Source organism: Planococcus citri, chromosome 4 (assembly GCF_950023065.1).
Source record: "Planococcus citri chromosome 4, ihPlaCitr1.1, whole genome shotgun sequence".
Classification (NCBI taxonomy): Eukaryota; Metazoa; Arthropoda; class Insecta; order Hemiptera; family Pseudococcidae; genus Planococcus; species Planococcus citri.
The window spans coordinates 28,153,366-28,171,723 of NC_088680.1; the positions used below are offsets into that span (position 1 = coordinate 28,153,366).

Consider the following 18,358-nt stretch of genomic DNA (forward strand, 5'->3'; position numbering starts at 1 on the left):
ATGGGAAGGGAGGTGAGGGGGTATAGTTAACAACATTTTCACCATCTCAATTTTACGTTTTTAAAATTTTTCAGTTTGTTTTGAGCGTTTTTAATAAAATTATTATTAGGTATACTTTTTCAGCGTAAAATTGTTCCAAAAAAATGTAAAATAATTCATCAAAAATTACTCTAAAAAGCGATGTGAGACATGACATTTTTGGAAAATTTTCCGTTTAGAGTATCAAAAGAATCACTTTTATCGTACTTTTTAAACGTTTGAAAAAAATGGCAAAAATAACGAAACTTTTAGCACCTTTTAGCTAAGAAGTGAAGCTTCTTGGAAATTTTTTGTATTAAAAAAAAATTGTCAATAAGCAGGTCTGAAAATGTTATTGAAAAATAGGTCAAGTCTTTTTGGCGATTGCAAAAAAATGAAACCTTCTCGCAATTATATCGTTGAAGAAGTGAGACCTTTTCGTAATTTTCCTGCAAAACACAGGGGTTTTCAACATTATTTGGCAAGTTTGATAACCATATTGTACGAGTCCCGGTAGAAGAGTGGCATGAGCAGTTTTTTTTTTTTTTAGAAGTTTGACGTAAAAATAATGCTTAAAAAATCGTAGGTAAGCGTTTGCCCCAAAACCTCGCGTTTTCTCTAATGGGAAAACTGGCCCATCAAAATGATCAGAACTGATACACACAAAGAAATGGGAATTTTCAATTGGACGAAAATCAATTTCAAAACTACTTTCAGCTTTTTTTCTTTAAAAATCATTGCAATAGGATCGGGGTCTTATTCTTATTCATTCTTTCTAACGTCCAGATAGGTATTCATTCAATCTCATTTTTTTTTGGAAATGAAACGGAGTTCGGATGATAGAACTGGTTTTGGTGTTCGCGATTTCCAATAACATGCAACTAGAAACGCACAGGAGTAATTCTATACTGTTTCGCGCGCACACCGTCGTCTTCTCCTTGTCCCTTACCCGCGAAGATGTTATGTTAGAGCCCTAAAGATGTTTGTATAACAAAAGCCTTTTCACTTTGGTGTTTCAAATATTACAACGAGTAGTCGTGTGTGCGTTCGATCGAGATCCTTACTAACTTCGAGGTTCTTTCCCTAAGCAGTGAGTAGGTATGTAAATTAATGTTTAATTAGGCTGTACTAAACATAATATATTACCTTGCGGGCAGATAAAAAATAACGCTTGATGCAAATTCACAAAAATAAATTCAACTATTTTTTTACTGGTTTAAAGTAGATACGATTTGTCACCTCTAAAAAATGAATTTTCAACTTTTTTTCCTCCTACTTACAAAACATCCACACATTACAGAATGTTTAAGGGAAAAAAATTTTAAAAGAAATCAGCCAAATACGAGTATATAGTTGCAATGTGATGCTATGACAATGAATAAGAATGTATCTGAGTAAAATAAATACAATTTTATTTCGCATATTCTGCAGAGTTGTGGTGCATAATGTAAAATCGTAGCGTACGCCAGCCCAGGCAGGACGAAACCCTGGCTGACGAAAATTTTGCCGAGGCTAAAAAAAAAAACGTGTTATAAGTACATTTATACTTAGTATGTATTTTCCATTTACCTATTCCCCTGTAAAAATCACAAAATTATTGTTTTTTCACCACAAATGTAAGCATCATAATTATGTATATTATAAGGCTTCAAAGTTTGACTTTTATCTTGTGTTGCCTCTTCCTTGGAAGGATTTTGGCTAAGCAAATGACCCAATACATATTTTATTTGAGAAGAAAATAAATGCCTATTTTCAAAGTTCACAAAACTCAAAAAAAAAGGCAATTTGCAAATTTTCAACCGCCCAGTAGAACTCCAAAAAAAAACCTTACATATTGATGGAAATGACCTTGGTTAACTCAGAATCTGGCGAATATTATACAGTATGACACAAAAGTAGTGCCCGGTGTCTTTTATTTCTAAGTGGAAAGAGCTAGCGAGATGAATGAGCGGCGTTGAATAGGGAAAAATAAGGGTTTTCAGAAGCGATCTGGAAAATTTCAGGCCCATGCACTGGGTGTCCACAAATTGAAAAACCGGTTTGGTCAAAAAATTTAAACTGGTTTTTAATGGCGCAATGTATTCTACACACTACGGCCACAAAAACGTGATATGAATTTTTTGAAACCGGTTCATCAATTTGCAACCAGTTGACAAAAAATACCCAAAAATTGGAGATAGAGAAAAAAGCTTAAAACAAAAGCTGTAAAGCGTGAAAAATGTAATCATTTTCGCTGATCAGATTTTGAAACCGGTTCATTAATTTGCAACCGGGTTTGTATTAAAAATTATACCTAAAAATTGGAGATTGAGAAAAAAGCTTGAAACAAAAGTCGTAGAGTGTGAAAAATAACACAATTCTGTTCAATCACATTTTGAAACCGGTTCATTTGGTTCACATTTAACAACCATGTTTTTGACAATCACCTAAAAATTAGAGATTGAGAAAAAAGTTTGAAACATTAGTTGTAAAGCGTGAAAAATTAAACCATTTTCGCTAATCAGATTTTGAAACCGGTTCATTAATTCACAGCAAGTCATCGAAAGTTACATGGTTGCAAATCAATTAGCCAGTTTCAAGATTTTTCACGCTCTACATTTTTTGTTTCACAGCTTTTTTCTCTATCTCCAATTTTTGGGTATTTTCAACTGGTTGCAAATCAATGAACCGGTTTCAAAAATTTCATATCACGTTTTTGTGGCCGTATAGTGTTGTAGAATACATTGCGCCAATGAAAACCAGTTTAAATTTGTTGACCAAACCGGTTTTTCAATTTGTGGACACCCTGTGCATGGGCCTGAAATTTTCCAGGTCGCTTTTGAAAGCCCTCATTTTTCCCGACTCAACGCCGCTTCATTCATCTCGCTAACTCTTTCCACGTGGAAATAAAAGCCACTGAGCAGTGGGCACTACTTTTGTGTCATACTGTATGTAATGTACCTACATATGTATATTAGTACTACTGGGCCATTCTCTCAAACCATGTTGTTTAGTAGGGGCAAGAGCGAAAAAACACAATTTAAAAAAAATCCCATTTTTAGGACCCATAATAGTCATATCTTCCCTCCATGGGAACCTCCAAGAGATAAATTTTTTTCTGGGTGACTTTTATCTCAAAATGAAGGTCTCTAGACCTCCACTTGAGTTTGTGTCAAAATCCGTTACCCTTTTTTTCGCGATCAACCCTAAGTATATGTTTGTTTCCACGTTTTCAGATCTAGTATGACATAATCTTTCAATTTACAGATTATTCAAGATGACCACTGATCAAAGAAATGAAAGAGATGACCCTGAAGAGAGCAACGGAGATCTTTATATGTACCTGTATGATGTACCGAGCTTGCAAGAAATAGCGTCTCATGTAATAGTTCAAGAAATATGGCACAGAAATCTATCAACATATCATCCTAATGGTATTATTCCATATTTTATACGAGAAGAAAGTAAATGCCTATTTTCAAAACACAAAGCTCAAAAATGAACGATTTACGTATTTCCAACCGCCTAGAAGTGGTCTTAGATGCTGATGGCAATGACCTAGGTCAACGCAGTACTGGGCTATTCTCTTAAAACCCGGTTGTGTAGAAGGAGCAAGAGCGAAAGACCACGATTTTTTAAAAAAAATGCCCCCATTTGAGGACCCATATCTTCCCTAAAGGAGAACCACCTTCAGAGGTAAACATTTATCGGGGAGACTTGTTCATCTCAAAACGAAGGTTTTCACTGAATTCGTGTCAAAATCTGTCAACTTTTATTTCGCAATCAAACCCAAAGTACATATTTTATGTTTGTTTTTTTTAAGTTATCAGGGCAGAAAATTCCACACTCAGATCTGATATGAAAAAATATTTCAATTTACAGATTATTCAAGATGACCACTGATCAAAGACATGAAAGAAACGACCCTGATGAGAGCAACGGAGATCGCTATATATACCTGTACGATGTCCCAAGCTTGCAAGAAATAGCGTCTCATGAAATAGTTCGAGAAATATGGAACAGAAATCTATCAACATATCATCCTATCAAAGGTGAAGAAATGAATGTCATCCCTTGTAGTAAATTCCTCGAGTACTGTGACGAATATGGATGCCAACAACAGCAGGCAAGAGAAATGATAACGCATCTGAAAGTTCCTCGTCGTGTTGAAGAAAAGCTCAAAAATTCCCTTGAAAAGTTGTGTAAAGAGATAACACGTTGGGTTGAGCATCTTCTGCAAATAGTATTTCGCCATAAAATATGGCTGAAGGGAAGTGACGAAATTCGGTGCATTGATCCAAAATGGTGTATTTGGTCAATGCGTGACGAAATCAACTATGAAAAAAGCGCGAGGAAAATTCTACAGATTGGCAGTTTGACTGATTTGCAGAAATTTCTCATCATGTGCGAATATTGCATGGAAGATGAGATCGAAAAATTTTCGTTGGACTTGCTGCCATCTGAATTCATCGAGAAAATGACATTTTCCATTAATAATTCTTGTTTCTATTGGATTTGTTTTCTAAAAAATGAACTTCATAAAATTCCGATTGAAAATCCCCTTCTTGCCGATATCAGAGAGGGGAGGGAAATCCATACTAATTGTAGGTTCAGCACCAAATTTTTCTGGGATCGTTTAAGCGATGATGATCAAGTAAAAGTAGCTGTTGGTTGGATTCGTCATGAGCTTGGCATGGACTCTACTTTTTTAGAACAAATCCTTTCGGAAATGTCATGGTATCAACAACAATGTTTGTTGTCTGATTTGTCAGAAACGTTCCAGAACATCATTATTCATTTTGCCACTCGGCCTCGTTCATCGCGAATTTCACTGTGGATATGGAAACACTTCAAAAATGAGATATCTGTAGAACAATTTCCCAAATTCTTTTGTGATCTGATCATCCGTAACACATCGACATTTACGTTGCTTGAGATGTGGGAGACCGCTTCTGATCATCAGAGAAATTCTTTCATTTTGAACATGTCTGAAGAGTTCATTAATAGTTACATTATAGGACAAACTTTTGTGGATAGTTCGCTAAAGAATGGAATGTGGATAACTAGAAGAAACTTGATGTTGCAAAAAACAACCCAAGACGTTATGCCATGGCACGATTCATATTTGCTGAACAACATACTGGATAACAGTTCACCATGCTCTGATGACCTACTGATGTTGATAAAATTAGGTATTGATTCATCCAGATTTGGAACGCACTTACGTAATTTATTTCACCATCAAAATTTTAAAACGTTTGACGACGAATTGAAAGCTTACTTTTTGCACGATGTTGATGCTGCCCGTGCATACAAACGGTTGTTCCTAGAGCATATATTCCTGAGATTTTTTGATGGACTTGGCATGTTTACAAATGTAAATTTTTGGGACGAATTTTGTAATTTTATTCAGGATGCTTTTGAAAATGATGTAGCACGAGCATTGAGAGTGAAACGAAGATTCATATCCGAGATGAATGCCCACCTTCCTCTTGACCTACAAAGTTACTTTGATCTCCGGCGTGGTTTTGATAATCTGGTGAAAATCGTTGAAGAGGTGTTTCAAAACAACAAACTGAGACGTGTGAAATATTCTTTTTCTAAGACTTTTCGTTATTACAAGTGGAGACGTTCCTTTGTGTATTTTGATAAAAAGTTCAACTCGAAGTTTAAGCAGTGGTGTTCGGTAGTTCGCAATGATTCAATTTGGTCTAATAGTGATTCAAATGATGAGTTTTTGAGCGGTGATGAAGATGAGAGTACTTCGGATGAGGATTAGGAGGATAGGATTTTGGGAGAAAATGAAGACAACAGGATTTTGGATGAAGACGCAGACGGTATGTGCTTAGTAATTTGGATGAAGGCGTAAATAGTTGAGACGATTTTGAGAAATGATGAGACTGAATTTTTTGTAAAGATGAAGGTGGCAGGATTGATATCAATATATATTAGCTGTGCATTTTGTAATGATAATCGGATATCTTCTAGATACCCAGTAAATGGATACCCAGTAAATGGATCCCCAGGTATACCTGACATGAAAATAATTTATATTTCACCAACCAAAACCCAAAAAAATTATCACTTTGTACTTGTATGTAGGTCTAGATATGTTACATATTAGGTAGTTACCTCACTAATGTACATAAGTGTAATTAATTATTCTTATGAAATAAACGTTCTTATCTGGTCATTTCAATTTTTCTCTTTCAATATTGAATTTTATTGAATATGTAGGTAGAGGTACGTTCTTAGCACATTTTCCTTCTGGAGAATTTTTTAAACATTTTCTCGGAATATTACGTAGATGGTTTTTGAGAATAAAAACTCAGTACCTACTTGCGTAAAGAAATATTTGTCCAGACGATAACTCAAGTAGGTAATAACTGACCACATGAGCTAAAATTTTCACAAGTGACTGTGTATGTGTATACTGAACAGTGAACAGTGAACACTATTGATTTGAGAAATTAAATGGTTTAGTGGTTTTCCAGTTATTACCAATTTTTTGGAAGTAATTCTTTTACCAGTTGTTCCGATACCTAATTCAATAAAATTTCCATGGTATTCATATTTATGTAGTTTGATCTTGTGTTCTAATTTTTCGCAAAGTAGGTACATTCACATTGTAGGTTTCGAGAAATTTATTCTGAAGATTAAAAAGACAGTAGAGTAAATTGAGGTGACTTTAAAATTTCGACTTTTTCATCTTTGCTTCTCCTCAAGTTATCAACATTGAAACCTAAACTAAGAATATTATTTTAAATGAAGAAAAATTCTAATTAAAATTAAAACTCGACTTCAAACTTCTCGTTGTAACGATAATTCCGACATTTTATCAGGCCGATTGTCAAATACGTACCTAATTCAATGTTTGTACGAGTAGAACAGGGCTCGTACTCGAATTTTCCCAAAAAAATAAATAAATAAAAAAAAATCGAGAAAGTAATCAAAAACTAATCAGAAAAGTTACAAAAGATGAGCAAAATATGTTGAAAATGAATCATTTACAAGAATATGTTCAATAATGACAATTCATTAGCAAAAATCGCAGGTTTATTGGCAGTATTAGAGGATAAAGCAAGACTTGGGTCAAAAATGAGATTTATTGGCAATCTTTGGTAAACAAAAACGGAAAAACATTCGACAATTTTCGACCAAAAAAGCAAGACTTTGACAACTTTGGGAAAAAACGAGACTTTTTCCCAATTTTTGAAAAAAAGTTAGACTGATAATTTTAGCAAGAGTCGGGTTTTTTGGAATTTTTCGGAAAAAAGAAGTACTTTTTTGAAATTTCCTACCCAAAAGCGAAAATTTTGAGCACTTTTAGCAAAGTTTGACAAAGATGAAATTTTTTGCTATTTTTGTGTTTGAAAGAAGAATTTTGGGTACTAATTTTTGTAACAGGGTTTTTTGTAAACTTTTGGCAAAAATGGCGAAATTTTCTTCAAAAAATACCACGTTGAGTATTCAGTAAGACGTAAGGCTTTAATCTTTAGGAAAAAAAAAACATACAAAAGGAAACATTTACTCATGATAACAGAAATGCCTGCCTTCATCCGTCCTTCCCCTCCCTCCTTTTTTTCAACCAAAACATCTTCGATAAGAATCGTCAAGAAAATTTATGAAAGCAGAAAAAAAGAACTCAGTACAAAGAAGTTCATTTTGGAATTCGATTTCCAAGGTCACTTATCAAGTCCCAACAATAATTTATTCAAATCAGAAAATCGAAAAAATCAAAAAATTTCAAGATTTTATGAAATTGTCGATACCTATTTTTAAAAGCAATTAGTATTCAAATTATCTCAACACGAAGAGCCAGAAGAAGAACTGGCGTGGTAAATAATTGAGCAATTTTTCTAGGATTCGACATTCTGAAATTTTTTCAAAAATGCACTATACTTTAACAAACATATAAGACACCATTTATCAAAAAAAAGGGGGGAAATGTCAAAGGGTCTGCAACAAAATTTCAAAGTGAAAAAGCAGAACTTTTGGCAGGACATTTTACAAAAATATTTTTCGCTATGACTTCTTTATTGAGGTATTCAGAAGGGGGAAGGAAGTTCACCATTTTACACGTGAAAATTTCAGATTTTTCAACGTTTTTGGATATTTGAAGATTTTTTGGAGCGAGTTTACGATTTACGACTGTTTTTGTGGAAGGAGGAGAGTGGTCAAAATCTTACACCTAATTTTTCAATTTTCCAGTGTTATCGGGTTTTCCAATATTTTTTCGGAGGGTGGGAGGGAGGGAGGGGGGTAGTTAACAACATTTTTACCATCTCAATTTTACGTTTTGAAATTTTTCTGCTTGTTTTGAGAGTTTATAATGGAATTATTCGGTGCGAGGCATAACATTTTTGGAAAATTTTCCGCTTAGAATATTAAAAGAATCCCTTCTATGTACGTATCATACATACTTTTTAAACGTTAAAAAAAAAAAAAAAAAACGCATTCTTGTTCTTTAAAAATGATTTAAAACAGAGGAAAGTAATCAAACAAATGGGTCATTTTCAGAAAATTTCCGTATGTTTTCATCTGTTGAAGACTAAGTATATATTTTTATGAAAAAAATGTCATCAGTCACGTAAGAAAAACGACAGAATTTTTTCATTAAAAATAAGGAAATAAATCGAAAATTTTACAAAATAGGTACAATTATGTACAAATCACGTCCTTGTTGAAGAAAGTTTAAAAATTTGATAGTCGTGGAATTCCGTAGGAGTTCTGAAAACAAATCGTTTACAACAGGCTCGGGGTCTTATTCTTTCTAACGTATAGAAATAGATAGATACCCTTATGTATCCATTCAATGTACCTACCTATCCCTGACAGTATAGCTCCATGTAGCTCTAAACAATACCTATAGGTATAAACATTTTTTTTTTTGAAAATGAAACGGATTTCAGATCATCGGATGTTAGAACTGGTTTATAGTCTTCGTATTTCTAATATGTGTGCAGCCAGAACCGCCCATTTGAGACCACGAATACGTATGTATTTCTTTACTACCTATTTCGCGTGTACACCGTCACCGTCTTCTCCTTTTGTCGCTATCTAATCTGCGATGACGTTTCTAGGTACTATACAGAAGTCCTTTGGTGATACAAATGCATATTGTACCTAAACCTATACAACGAGTAGTCGTGTGTGCGTTCGTTTGAAATCTTGACCAAGTTCGAGGTTATTTTCCTTGGCAGTGGGTAGGTAAGTAAATTTACAAGTACCTGTGTTTAATTAAGCTAATTGAATCGGTGAGAACAGAAAGGGGCTAAGTCCATTTTCGCATTTTTCAGGAATAACAAAAAACTGATTTATTCGAAAATCAAAAATTTTTGGTAAACATGCTTAACGTCATTGAAAGAGAACCCCAAGACACAATTTTTAGCACAGTTCCGAAAAAAAATTCACGTGTGCCGGCGCTGTTGCTGCCTAAACTAATGGGACTTAGACCCTTTCTGCACTCAATCGCCAAAATTTCTCTTGAAATTGCTTGGGCACGAATGGGGTTTGATTCTACATCTAAGTACATTACTTAGACTGCTATGTCCTTTAAATTGACCAAAAAACCCTTGAGGTGTAAAACTGTTTGCCGAAGTTGTTAATTTTTTCGCCTTTTTTCAGCACAGAGATGAACTTGAATTTCAAAAAATGGTCTTCTCGAAAATGTTAGTTATTTTTCAAGGAATTCAAACTTTTCTGCATCCAAAAATATGTACAACTTTCTCGGCAGTTTTGTGGGAAATCTGACATCACCAGTCGATCCGCTGTACTTTGAAACCCCCATATCCGTGAAAAAAAAAATCAAAAAAATGTGACTTGGTCCCTTTCTGTTATCACCGATTCAATTTTCAACTTTTTTCCTCTCACAAAACATTCACACATTATGACATTAGGGATGTTGAAAGGAATAATTTTTTAAAAAAATCAACCAAATAGTTGGGACGTGAGGCTACGTATGACGATGAATAAGCAGGTCTGAGTAAAACGAATACAATTTTATTTTGCATAATTATTCCAGTTGTGATGCATATTCCATGAGTCGAATAGGGTATACGCCCGGCCAGCCAAGGCAAAACCCTGACTGACAAAAATTTTGCCCTGGCTAGCAAAATTCGTGATATTTATTTTTCTTTCCCTCTCCAAAAATTATAGAATTATAGTTTTTTTTTTTAACCACAAATGGAGGTATATTATAAGGGAGTTTAACAAAATCACTTTATATATGTGACACCGCATACAGAAAGGGGACACGCAGCCCAAAAATGGATTTTTTTTAAATGATTGATTTTTATATAAAATTCATCGTAGAATTCGATGGAACCATTGTTGAGCCTGGATTTTCACTCTAAACGGGTAAAAAATTGCTCTAAAGTGACGTACCTAAAGAAAATTTTTTTGAAAAACCAAAAATCAATTTTTTTAATTTTTTTTAGTTTTAAAATCAATCTGGAGACGAAACGGAGCGTTCTACGAGAAAAATACGTCAACCAAAGTAGTAGAGAATTAAATTTCCAAAAACCTATAAGAGGTTTATTTTTCTCCAAAATGCATAGTTTTTCCATTTTTCTCAAAAAACAGAAATTTTACGGTGATCATCATGAAGTTTTTGTTTTTTGAGAAAAACGGAAAAACTATGCATTTTGGAGAAAAATAAACCTCTTATAGGTTTTTGGAAATTTAATTCTCTACAACTTTGGTTGATGTATTTTTCTCGTAGAACGCTCCGTTTGGCCTCCAGATTGATTTCAAAATTAAAATAACGAAAAAAATTAAAAAATCAAAAAAAATTTTAAAAAATGAGCACAATTATAATTGAGCCACCCTGTATAATATAAAATTATCCCGAAAAGTTCCCAAAGAGACTGCCAGAGTGTGTCTTGAACGTACCCAGCAGTAACCATCCTAATATTTCTAAAATAACAACTGTAAAATTCAAAAATAACTTCAAAAACTTTGAACGCGTTTTTGTCAAAAACTTGTTTTTGGGTGCGTGTCCCCTTTCTGTATGCGCCGTCACATATTGACTTTTATCTCGTTTTACTTCTTACTTTGGAAAAATTTTGGCTATGCAAATGACACAACTTCGAGGACTCATTTCATTTCATAAGTTTTCTGTTATTTTTCTTGATTTTTAGAAAATTGTAAAGATTGGTCAAATAAGTAATTGACATTTGGCTCCACTGTATTCCAAAACAGTTTCACATTTGAAATGGTATTATTCCATATTTTATACGAGAAGAAAGTAAATGCCTATTTTCAAAACACAAAGCTCAAAAATGAACGATTTACGTATTTCCAACCGCCTAGAAGTGGTCTTAGATGCTGATGGCAATGACCTAGGTCAACGCAGTACTGGGCTATTCTCTTAAAACCCGGTTGTGTAGAAGGAGCAAGAGCGAAAGACCACGATTTTTTAAAAAAAATGCCCCCATTTGAGGACCCATATCTTCCCTAAAGGAGAACCACCTTCAGAGGTAAACATTTATCGGGGAGACTTGTTCATCTCAAAACGAAGGTTTTCACTGAATTCGTGTCAAAATCTGTCAACTTTTATTTCGCAATCAAACCCAAAGTACATATTTTATGTTTGTTTTTTTTAAGTTATCAGGGCAGAAAATTCCACACTCAGATCTGATATGAAAAAATATTTCAATTTACAGATTATTCAAGATGACCACTGATCAAAGACATGAAAGAAACGACCCTGATGAGAGCAACGGAGATCGCTATATATACCTGTACGATGTCCCAAGCTTGCAAGAAATAGCGTCTCATGAAATAGTTCGAGAAATATGGAACAGAAATCTATCAACATATCATCCTATCAAAGGTGAAGAAATGAATGTCATCCCTTGTAGTAAATTCCTCGAGTACTGTGACGAATATGGATGCCAACAACAGCAGGCAAGAGAAATGATAACGCATCTGAAAGTTCCTCGTCGTGTTGAAGAAAAGCTCAAAAATTCCCTTGAAAAGTTGTGTAAAGAGATAACACGTTGGGTTGCGCATCTTCTGCGAATAGTATTTCGCCATAAATGTCTGAGGGGAAGTCACGAAATTCGGGGCATTGATCCAAAATGGTGTATTTGGTCAATGCGTGACGAAATCGACTATGAAAAAAGCGTGAGGAAAATTCTAGAGATCGGAAATTTGACTGATTTGCAGAAATTTCTCATCATGTGCGAATATTGCATGGAAGATGAGATCGAAAAATTTTCGTTGGACTTGCTGCCATCTGAATTCATCGAGAAAGTGACATTTTCCACTAATAATTCTTGTTTCTATTGGATTTGTTTTCTAAAAAATGATCTTCACAAAATGCCAGTTGAAAATCCCCTTCTTGCCGGTATCAGAGAGGGGAAGGAAATCTATACTAATTGTAGGTTCAGCACCAAATTTTTCTGGGATCGTTTAAGCGATGATGATCAAGTAAAAGTAGCTGTTGGTTGGATTCGTCATGAGCTTGGCGTGGACACTACTTTTTTACAACAACTCCTTTCGGAAATGTCATGGTATCAACAACAATGTTTGTTGTCTGATTTGTCAGAAACGTTCCAGAACATCATTATTCGTTTTGCCATTCGGCCTCGTTCATCGCAAATTACACTGTGGATATGGAAACACTTCAAAAATGAGATATCTCTAGAACAATTTCCCAAGTTCTTCTGTGATGTGATAATCTGTGACACATCGACATTTATGTTGCTTGAGATGTGGGAGACCGCTTCTGATCATCAGAGAAATTCTTTAATTTTGAACATGTCTGAAGAGTTTATTAATAGTTACATTATAGGACAAGGTTTTGTGAATAGTGCGCTGAAGAATGAAATGTGGATAACTAGAAGAAACTTGATGTTACAAAAAACAACCCAAGACGATATGCCATGGCACGATTCATATTTGCTAAACAACATACTGGATAATAGTTCACCATGCTCAGATGACATATTGAAGTTGATAAAATTAGGTATTGATTCAACCAGATTTGGAACGCATTTACATAATATATTTCACCATCAAAATTTTGAAATGTTTGACGACGAATTGAAAGCTTACTTTTTGCACGATGTTGATGCTGCCCGTGCATACAAACGATTATTCCTGGAGGAAGTATACCTAAGATTTGTTGTTGGACTTGGCATATTTACAAATGTAAATTTTTGGGACGAATTTTGTAATTTTATTGAAGATGCTTTCGAAAATGATGTAGCACGAGCATTGAGAGTGAAACGAAGATTGATAACCGAGAATGTCCACTTTTCTCTTGACCCACAGAGTTACTTTGATCTCCGGCGTGGTTATGATAATCTAGTGAAAATAGTTGAAGAGGTGTTCCGAAACAACAAACTGAGACGTGTGAAATATTATTTTTCTAGGTCTTTTCGTTATTTAGAGTCGACACGTTCCTTTGTGCACATTGATGAAAAGTTCAACTTGAAGTTTGAGCAGTGGTGTTCGGTAGCTTCCAACTATTCAATTTGGTCTGGTAGTGATTCAAATTATGAGTTTTTGTTCTATGATTACGATGAGAGTACTTCGGATGAGGATTAGGAGGATAGGATTTTGAGAGAAAATGAAGACAACAGGATTTTGGATGAAGACGCAGACTGTATGTACTTATGTACAAGGGAGGTGCCCCAAGCCCAGCTGACATGCACCGATTTCAATGATTCTTGCACCATTGGATAGAGGACATCGAACATGCTCTACCACGAAATTTTCAGCTGCTGAAGTTGATATTTCAGCCTTCCAGGGCGATTTTTCGATTTTCTCATGGTCGCATACCGAAACCATCCATATTATTTGGGAATTTCAATACATATGATGAGAGTAGCTCACGGGGAAATTTTCAGCTGCTGCTGAAGTTGATATTTCAGCATTCCAGGGCAATTTTTCGATTTTTTCAAAATTGCAATTTGAAAATCGAAAAATCGCCATCGAAGGCTGAAATATCAACTTCAGCAGCTGAAAATTTTGGGTTAGACTATGTTCGGTGTCCTCTATCCAATGATGCAAGAATCGTTTAAATCGGCGAATGTCACCTGGGGCACCTCCTTTGCTAGTAATTTGGATGAAGGCGTAAATAGTTGAGACGATTCTGAGAAATGATGAAACTGAATTTTTTGTAAAGATGATGTGGCAGGATTGATAGCAATATATATATATTAGCTGTGTATTATATAATGATAATCGGATATCTTCTACATACCCAATAAATGGATCACCAGGTATACCTGACATGAAAATAATTTATAATTCACCAACCAAAACCCAACAAAATTATCACTTTTTACTCGTATAAAGGTCTAGATATGTATTAGGTAATTACCTGACTAATGTACATAAGTGTGATTAATGATTCTTATGAAATAAACGTTCTTAATATGGTAATTTCATTCTTGTGTTGAACGTGTTCCGAGACAGTCGTGTTTTTTCGCTCGTTTCTGTGCTCAGTGCTACATTTTTAGAGAAACATTGATCATATAATCTTTTTATTTTATCATTAGTAGATAACGTTTTATTTTCACACTGATAGTGACTGTTGCAAATTGTTATCTCCGGTCTCAGCTTGGCTGAGCCGGCAACACACCACACAATGACAAGTAACCCCTCTACTGGTACTGACTACAGACCAGGCACAACCTACTCATCTATAACAAGAAAGACAGATACCTTCCCCTCTGCCAACCAAGCAATTATCTTTCCGGCTATTGATAATGTACCTATAGCATACTATGCAAAGAAGATGATAAATGTAATTGGAGAAAATGTCCTACACTGCGCAAAAATCTCAGGTGAGAGAATTAGATTGTATTTAAAATCAAGAGAGATAGCTGAAAACTTCTTAAAATCCGGAGGTACCATTGAAATAGATAGGAAAATGATTCAAGCACGTTGGTATAAGAAAGAGCAAACAGACAAAAAAATAATAATCTCAAATGTACCTCCTCATGTGCCTCATGATATCATCATTAAACAAATGGCAACCCATGATGTTATACCTACATCCCAGATGAGATTCCTACACATTTCTCAAGAAGAAGAATTGAAAAATGTCCTTTCTGAAAGAAGATCTGTATTTATTCCTATTGAATCTGAATCTAAATTACCACCTTCGGAGATGATTACTTATGATGAAGAGGAATATCGTGTTTTTTACAATAATGCTCAAGTTAAATGTTTTATATGTCACCAACTCGGACATACTACAGCAACCTGTGATTTTGCTAAAAAAGATGACAATAAGATAGCAGAAAAAACCAAAATAAATCCAGAACTTGACTCCAGTTCCAGTGATGTAAAAATAACAGAACAAAACATTGAAAATGCAGGCCTGACTACCACACAGATCCATCAGATCCATGATAATCAAGTAGAACATATGGACCTTGACCCTATCCAAAATGCAGCTAAAAGACCCTTATCTACAAGTACACAATTATCCGAAGAGGTACTTAACCAATCTAATATCACCACTGAAGAAAAAGATAAACAGGACAAAAAACGCATAAGATTTGAGCCTGAAACTGAACATCTAGAGCCAATTTCCATCAAACAACTACTTGCTCCAATAGAAGACAACTTCAAGGAAAACAGTGCAGATTATCCCATTTCTTTCAGCAATTTTGGTCTACTTATGGACATGGTAAAAGGCCAAAAAGATCCCTGCCAAAGTGTACTTCAATTTACTGCAGATTTCAAAGGAGTTATTAAAATTCTACAAGACAACTACAGTTATCTATCTCACAGATCCATGAAAACTCGTTTTACAAAGCTTCAAAATAAGCTCAAAAACCTCACCTCTAATGAACCACCTACTACAGAGCAAGATCAGCAACTTTCAGATGAGAACTCTTAAACTAGAATTTAAATCATCAAGAACTCGCCAGATACTTCAGACAACTTTCTTTTTTTTTCTTTTTTTCATCAATTATTAGAGTATTTTATTTATTTTTTCTCAAATAACTACCTGATTGATCTTATTATATAGGTACTTGGAGCAATGTATGTTAATTTTAGTTTTAATTTTAAGTTGTATTCACACCTAGGGAAATTAGTCATTGAGGTACAAAATTGAAATTATTTTTTCATAGCAAAAATTTGAAAAAAAAAAAAAAAAAACATAAAAATGATAAAAACAACAAAAAAAAACAATTAAGTTAAATTTAAAAAAAAAAAAAAAATGACATTTTTGATACAGTGGAACATTAATGGTGTTTATAGCCACTCTGGCGAGTTGAAAACTATGATTTATCACCTAAATCCTGAAATTATTGCTCTACAGGAAACACATTTTCGTTCCCATCATTCTTTCAAGCTTAAAAATTATTCATCTTTTCGTTTTGATTTTAATGGTGGAGAAAAAGCTTGTGGAGGCACAGCTATTTTTGTTAAAGACTCAAAAACAGCCTCTCATCTGAATATCACTACTGGAAATATACAAGCAAATGCAGTATTGATAAACTCACCAAATTCTGCCTGTACCAATCTCACAATCTGTAATATTTACGTTCCTCCCCACCAAATTATTTCTACACAAGAACTTGAAGACATTTTCTCTCAACTACCAAACCCTTACATTGTTCTGGGAGATTTTAATGCCCATTCTAAAACTTGGGGTTCCATCTCAACTAATAATCGTGGCAACATAATTGATAAATTTCTCCTAAAAAATGATACCATACTCTTAAATTCTTCAAAGCCAACCCATTTCAATATTTCTACTGGTTCTTTTTCAAATATTGACTTGACTTTTTGCTCTCCAAACATCTCTCATCTCCTCTCTTGGAATCCTCAAGATGATTTACACTATAGTGATCACTTCCCAATTAATATAACTTTTTCTGATCAAATTATAAAACCAAATAGAGAAAAATGCCCCAAATGGATTCTTGATAAAGCAAATTGGTCCAACTTCAATAAAAAAATTCTCCCTATTGATTTTTCAGTTGAGGACCTGGACTCTATAGTTGAAAAATTTACAAATTCTATTATTCAAGCAGCTATACAAAGCATTCCAAAATCTTCCTCCAAAATTTCAAAAAAATCTGTACCCTGGTGGTGCCAGGAATTAAAAAATGCAATTCTTGAACGCAAAAGGTCCTTAAAAAAATTCAAGAAAAATAGCACCATGGAAAACCTCATTGATTTCAAAAAAAACGTGCTATTGCACGTAGGATCAATCTATCTAAACAAAGAGAGAGCTGGAATAAGTTCATGTTGAAAATCACTCAAAGCACATCAGTGAAAGAAATGTGGAAAAAAATTCGAATTTTAAAAGGATGTTACATACCAACTGAAATTTCCTACCTAACTGATGAAAATTTAACAATTACCTCTCCTCAAGAAGTGGCCAATGTCCTGGCCCAATCTTTTGCAAAGGTTTCCTCTACAAGCTCTTATAGTCCTACTTTCCAAATGATTAAGGCACAAGCTGAAAATGAAACACTTGATTTCTCATCTGAAAACCTAGAGTCCTATAACACCCCTTTTTCTATGCAAGAATTACTATACTGCTTAAATCACAACATAAAAGACTCATCTCCAGGGCCTGATGACATCCACCCTCACATGTTGAAATATTTGGATGAAAATGGAAAAAATGACCTGTTGAACTTATATAACAAAATTTGGACTACAAATTTATTTCCTCAAACATGGAAAAGTGCTATTATCATTCCCATCCTAAAACCAGGTAAAAATCCTCATCTTCCTTCTAGTTATAGACCCATTTCCTTAACATCAGTCCCTTGCAAAATCTTAGAAAAAATGGTTATCAAAAGACTAAATTGGTTCATAGATAGCACAAACTCTCTCAGTTCCTTTCAAAGTGGATTTAGAAAAAAAAGATCTACACTGGACCATCTTTTTAGCCTACAAAATGAAATTAACACTGCTTTTGAAAATAAAGAATATGTACTTTCAGTGTTCTTTGACCTTGAAAAAGCATTTGATAAAGCTTGGCGTTATAAAATTCTCAGAAAATTACACTCCTTTGGAATTCGTGGACACTTGGCATACTTTATTCAAAACTTTCTAACAAATCGTTCTTTCAGAGTTCGCCTAGATAACACTTACTCAAAATCCTTTGAAATTGAAAATGGAGTTCCTCAAGGTTCTGTTCTTAGTACAATCTTGTTTCTGATACAAATTGATGACATTTGTGATGTTATAACTAAACCACTCTCTTTGAGAATTTTTGCAGATGACTTAAACATCTCTCTTAGATCTAAAAACCTCAACCTTATTGTAGAAAAAATTCAGGAAACCCTAAACCAAATTGAAAAATGGGCTGAAACAAACGGGTTAAGTTTTTCAGAATCCAAAACACATTGTGTACTTTTTTCTAGAAAAA

The 18,358-nt window shown here is 34.3% G+C and overlaps 1 protein-coding gene and 1 long non-coding RNA gene across 2 annotated transcripts; both read left to right on the top strand.

Annotated features, from left to right (window-relative positions):
- The first annotated feature begins 975 nt into the window (after positions 1–975).
- LOC135844394 (uncharacterized) lies at positions 976–6,190 on the top strand. Its single transcript, XR_010558517.1, has 3 exons — positions 976–1,116; positions 3,265–3,431; positions 3,880–6,190. It is a non-coding gene; the product is annotated as an uncharacterized LOC135844394 (long non-coding RNA).
- A 2,850-nt stretch (positions 6,191–9,040) lies between these two features.
- On the top strand, positions 9,041–16,133 carry LOC135843540 (uncharacterized). Its single transcript, XM_065361476.1, has 2 exons — positions 9,041–9,207; positions 11,664–16,133. Exon 2 carries the CDS (start codon positions 11,674–11,676, stop codon positions 13,552–13,554), a length of 1,881 nt encoding a protein of 626 aa, XP_065217548.1. The 5' UTR covers positions 9,041–9,207; positions 11,664–11,673; the 3' UTR covers positions 13,555–16,133.
- The last annotated feature ends 2,225 nt before the right edge of the window (positions 16,134–18,358 follow it).

Bases quoted from the DNA above. Each gene is read 5' to 3' on its own strand.
- LOC135843540 (XM_065361476.1), top strand. From the start codon at position 11,674: ATGACCACTGATCAAAGACATGAAAGAAACGACCCTGATGAGAGCAAC.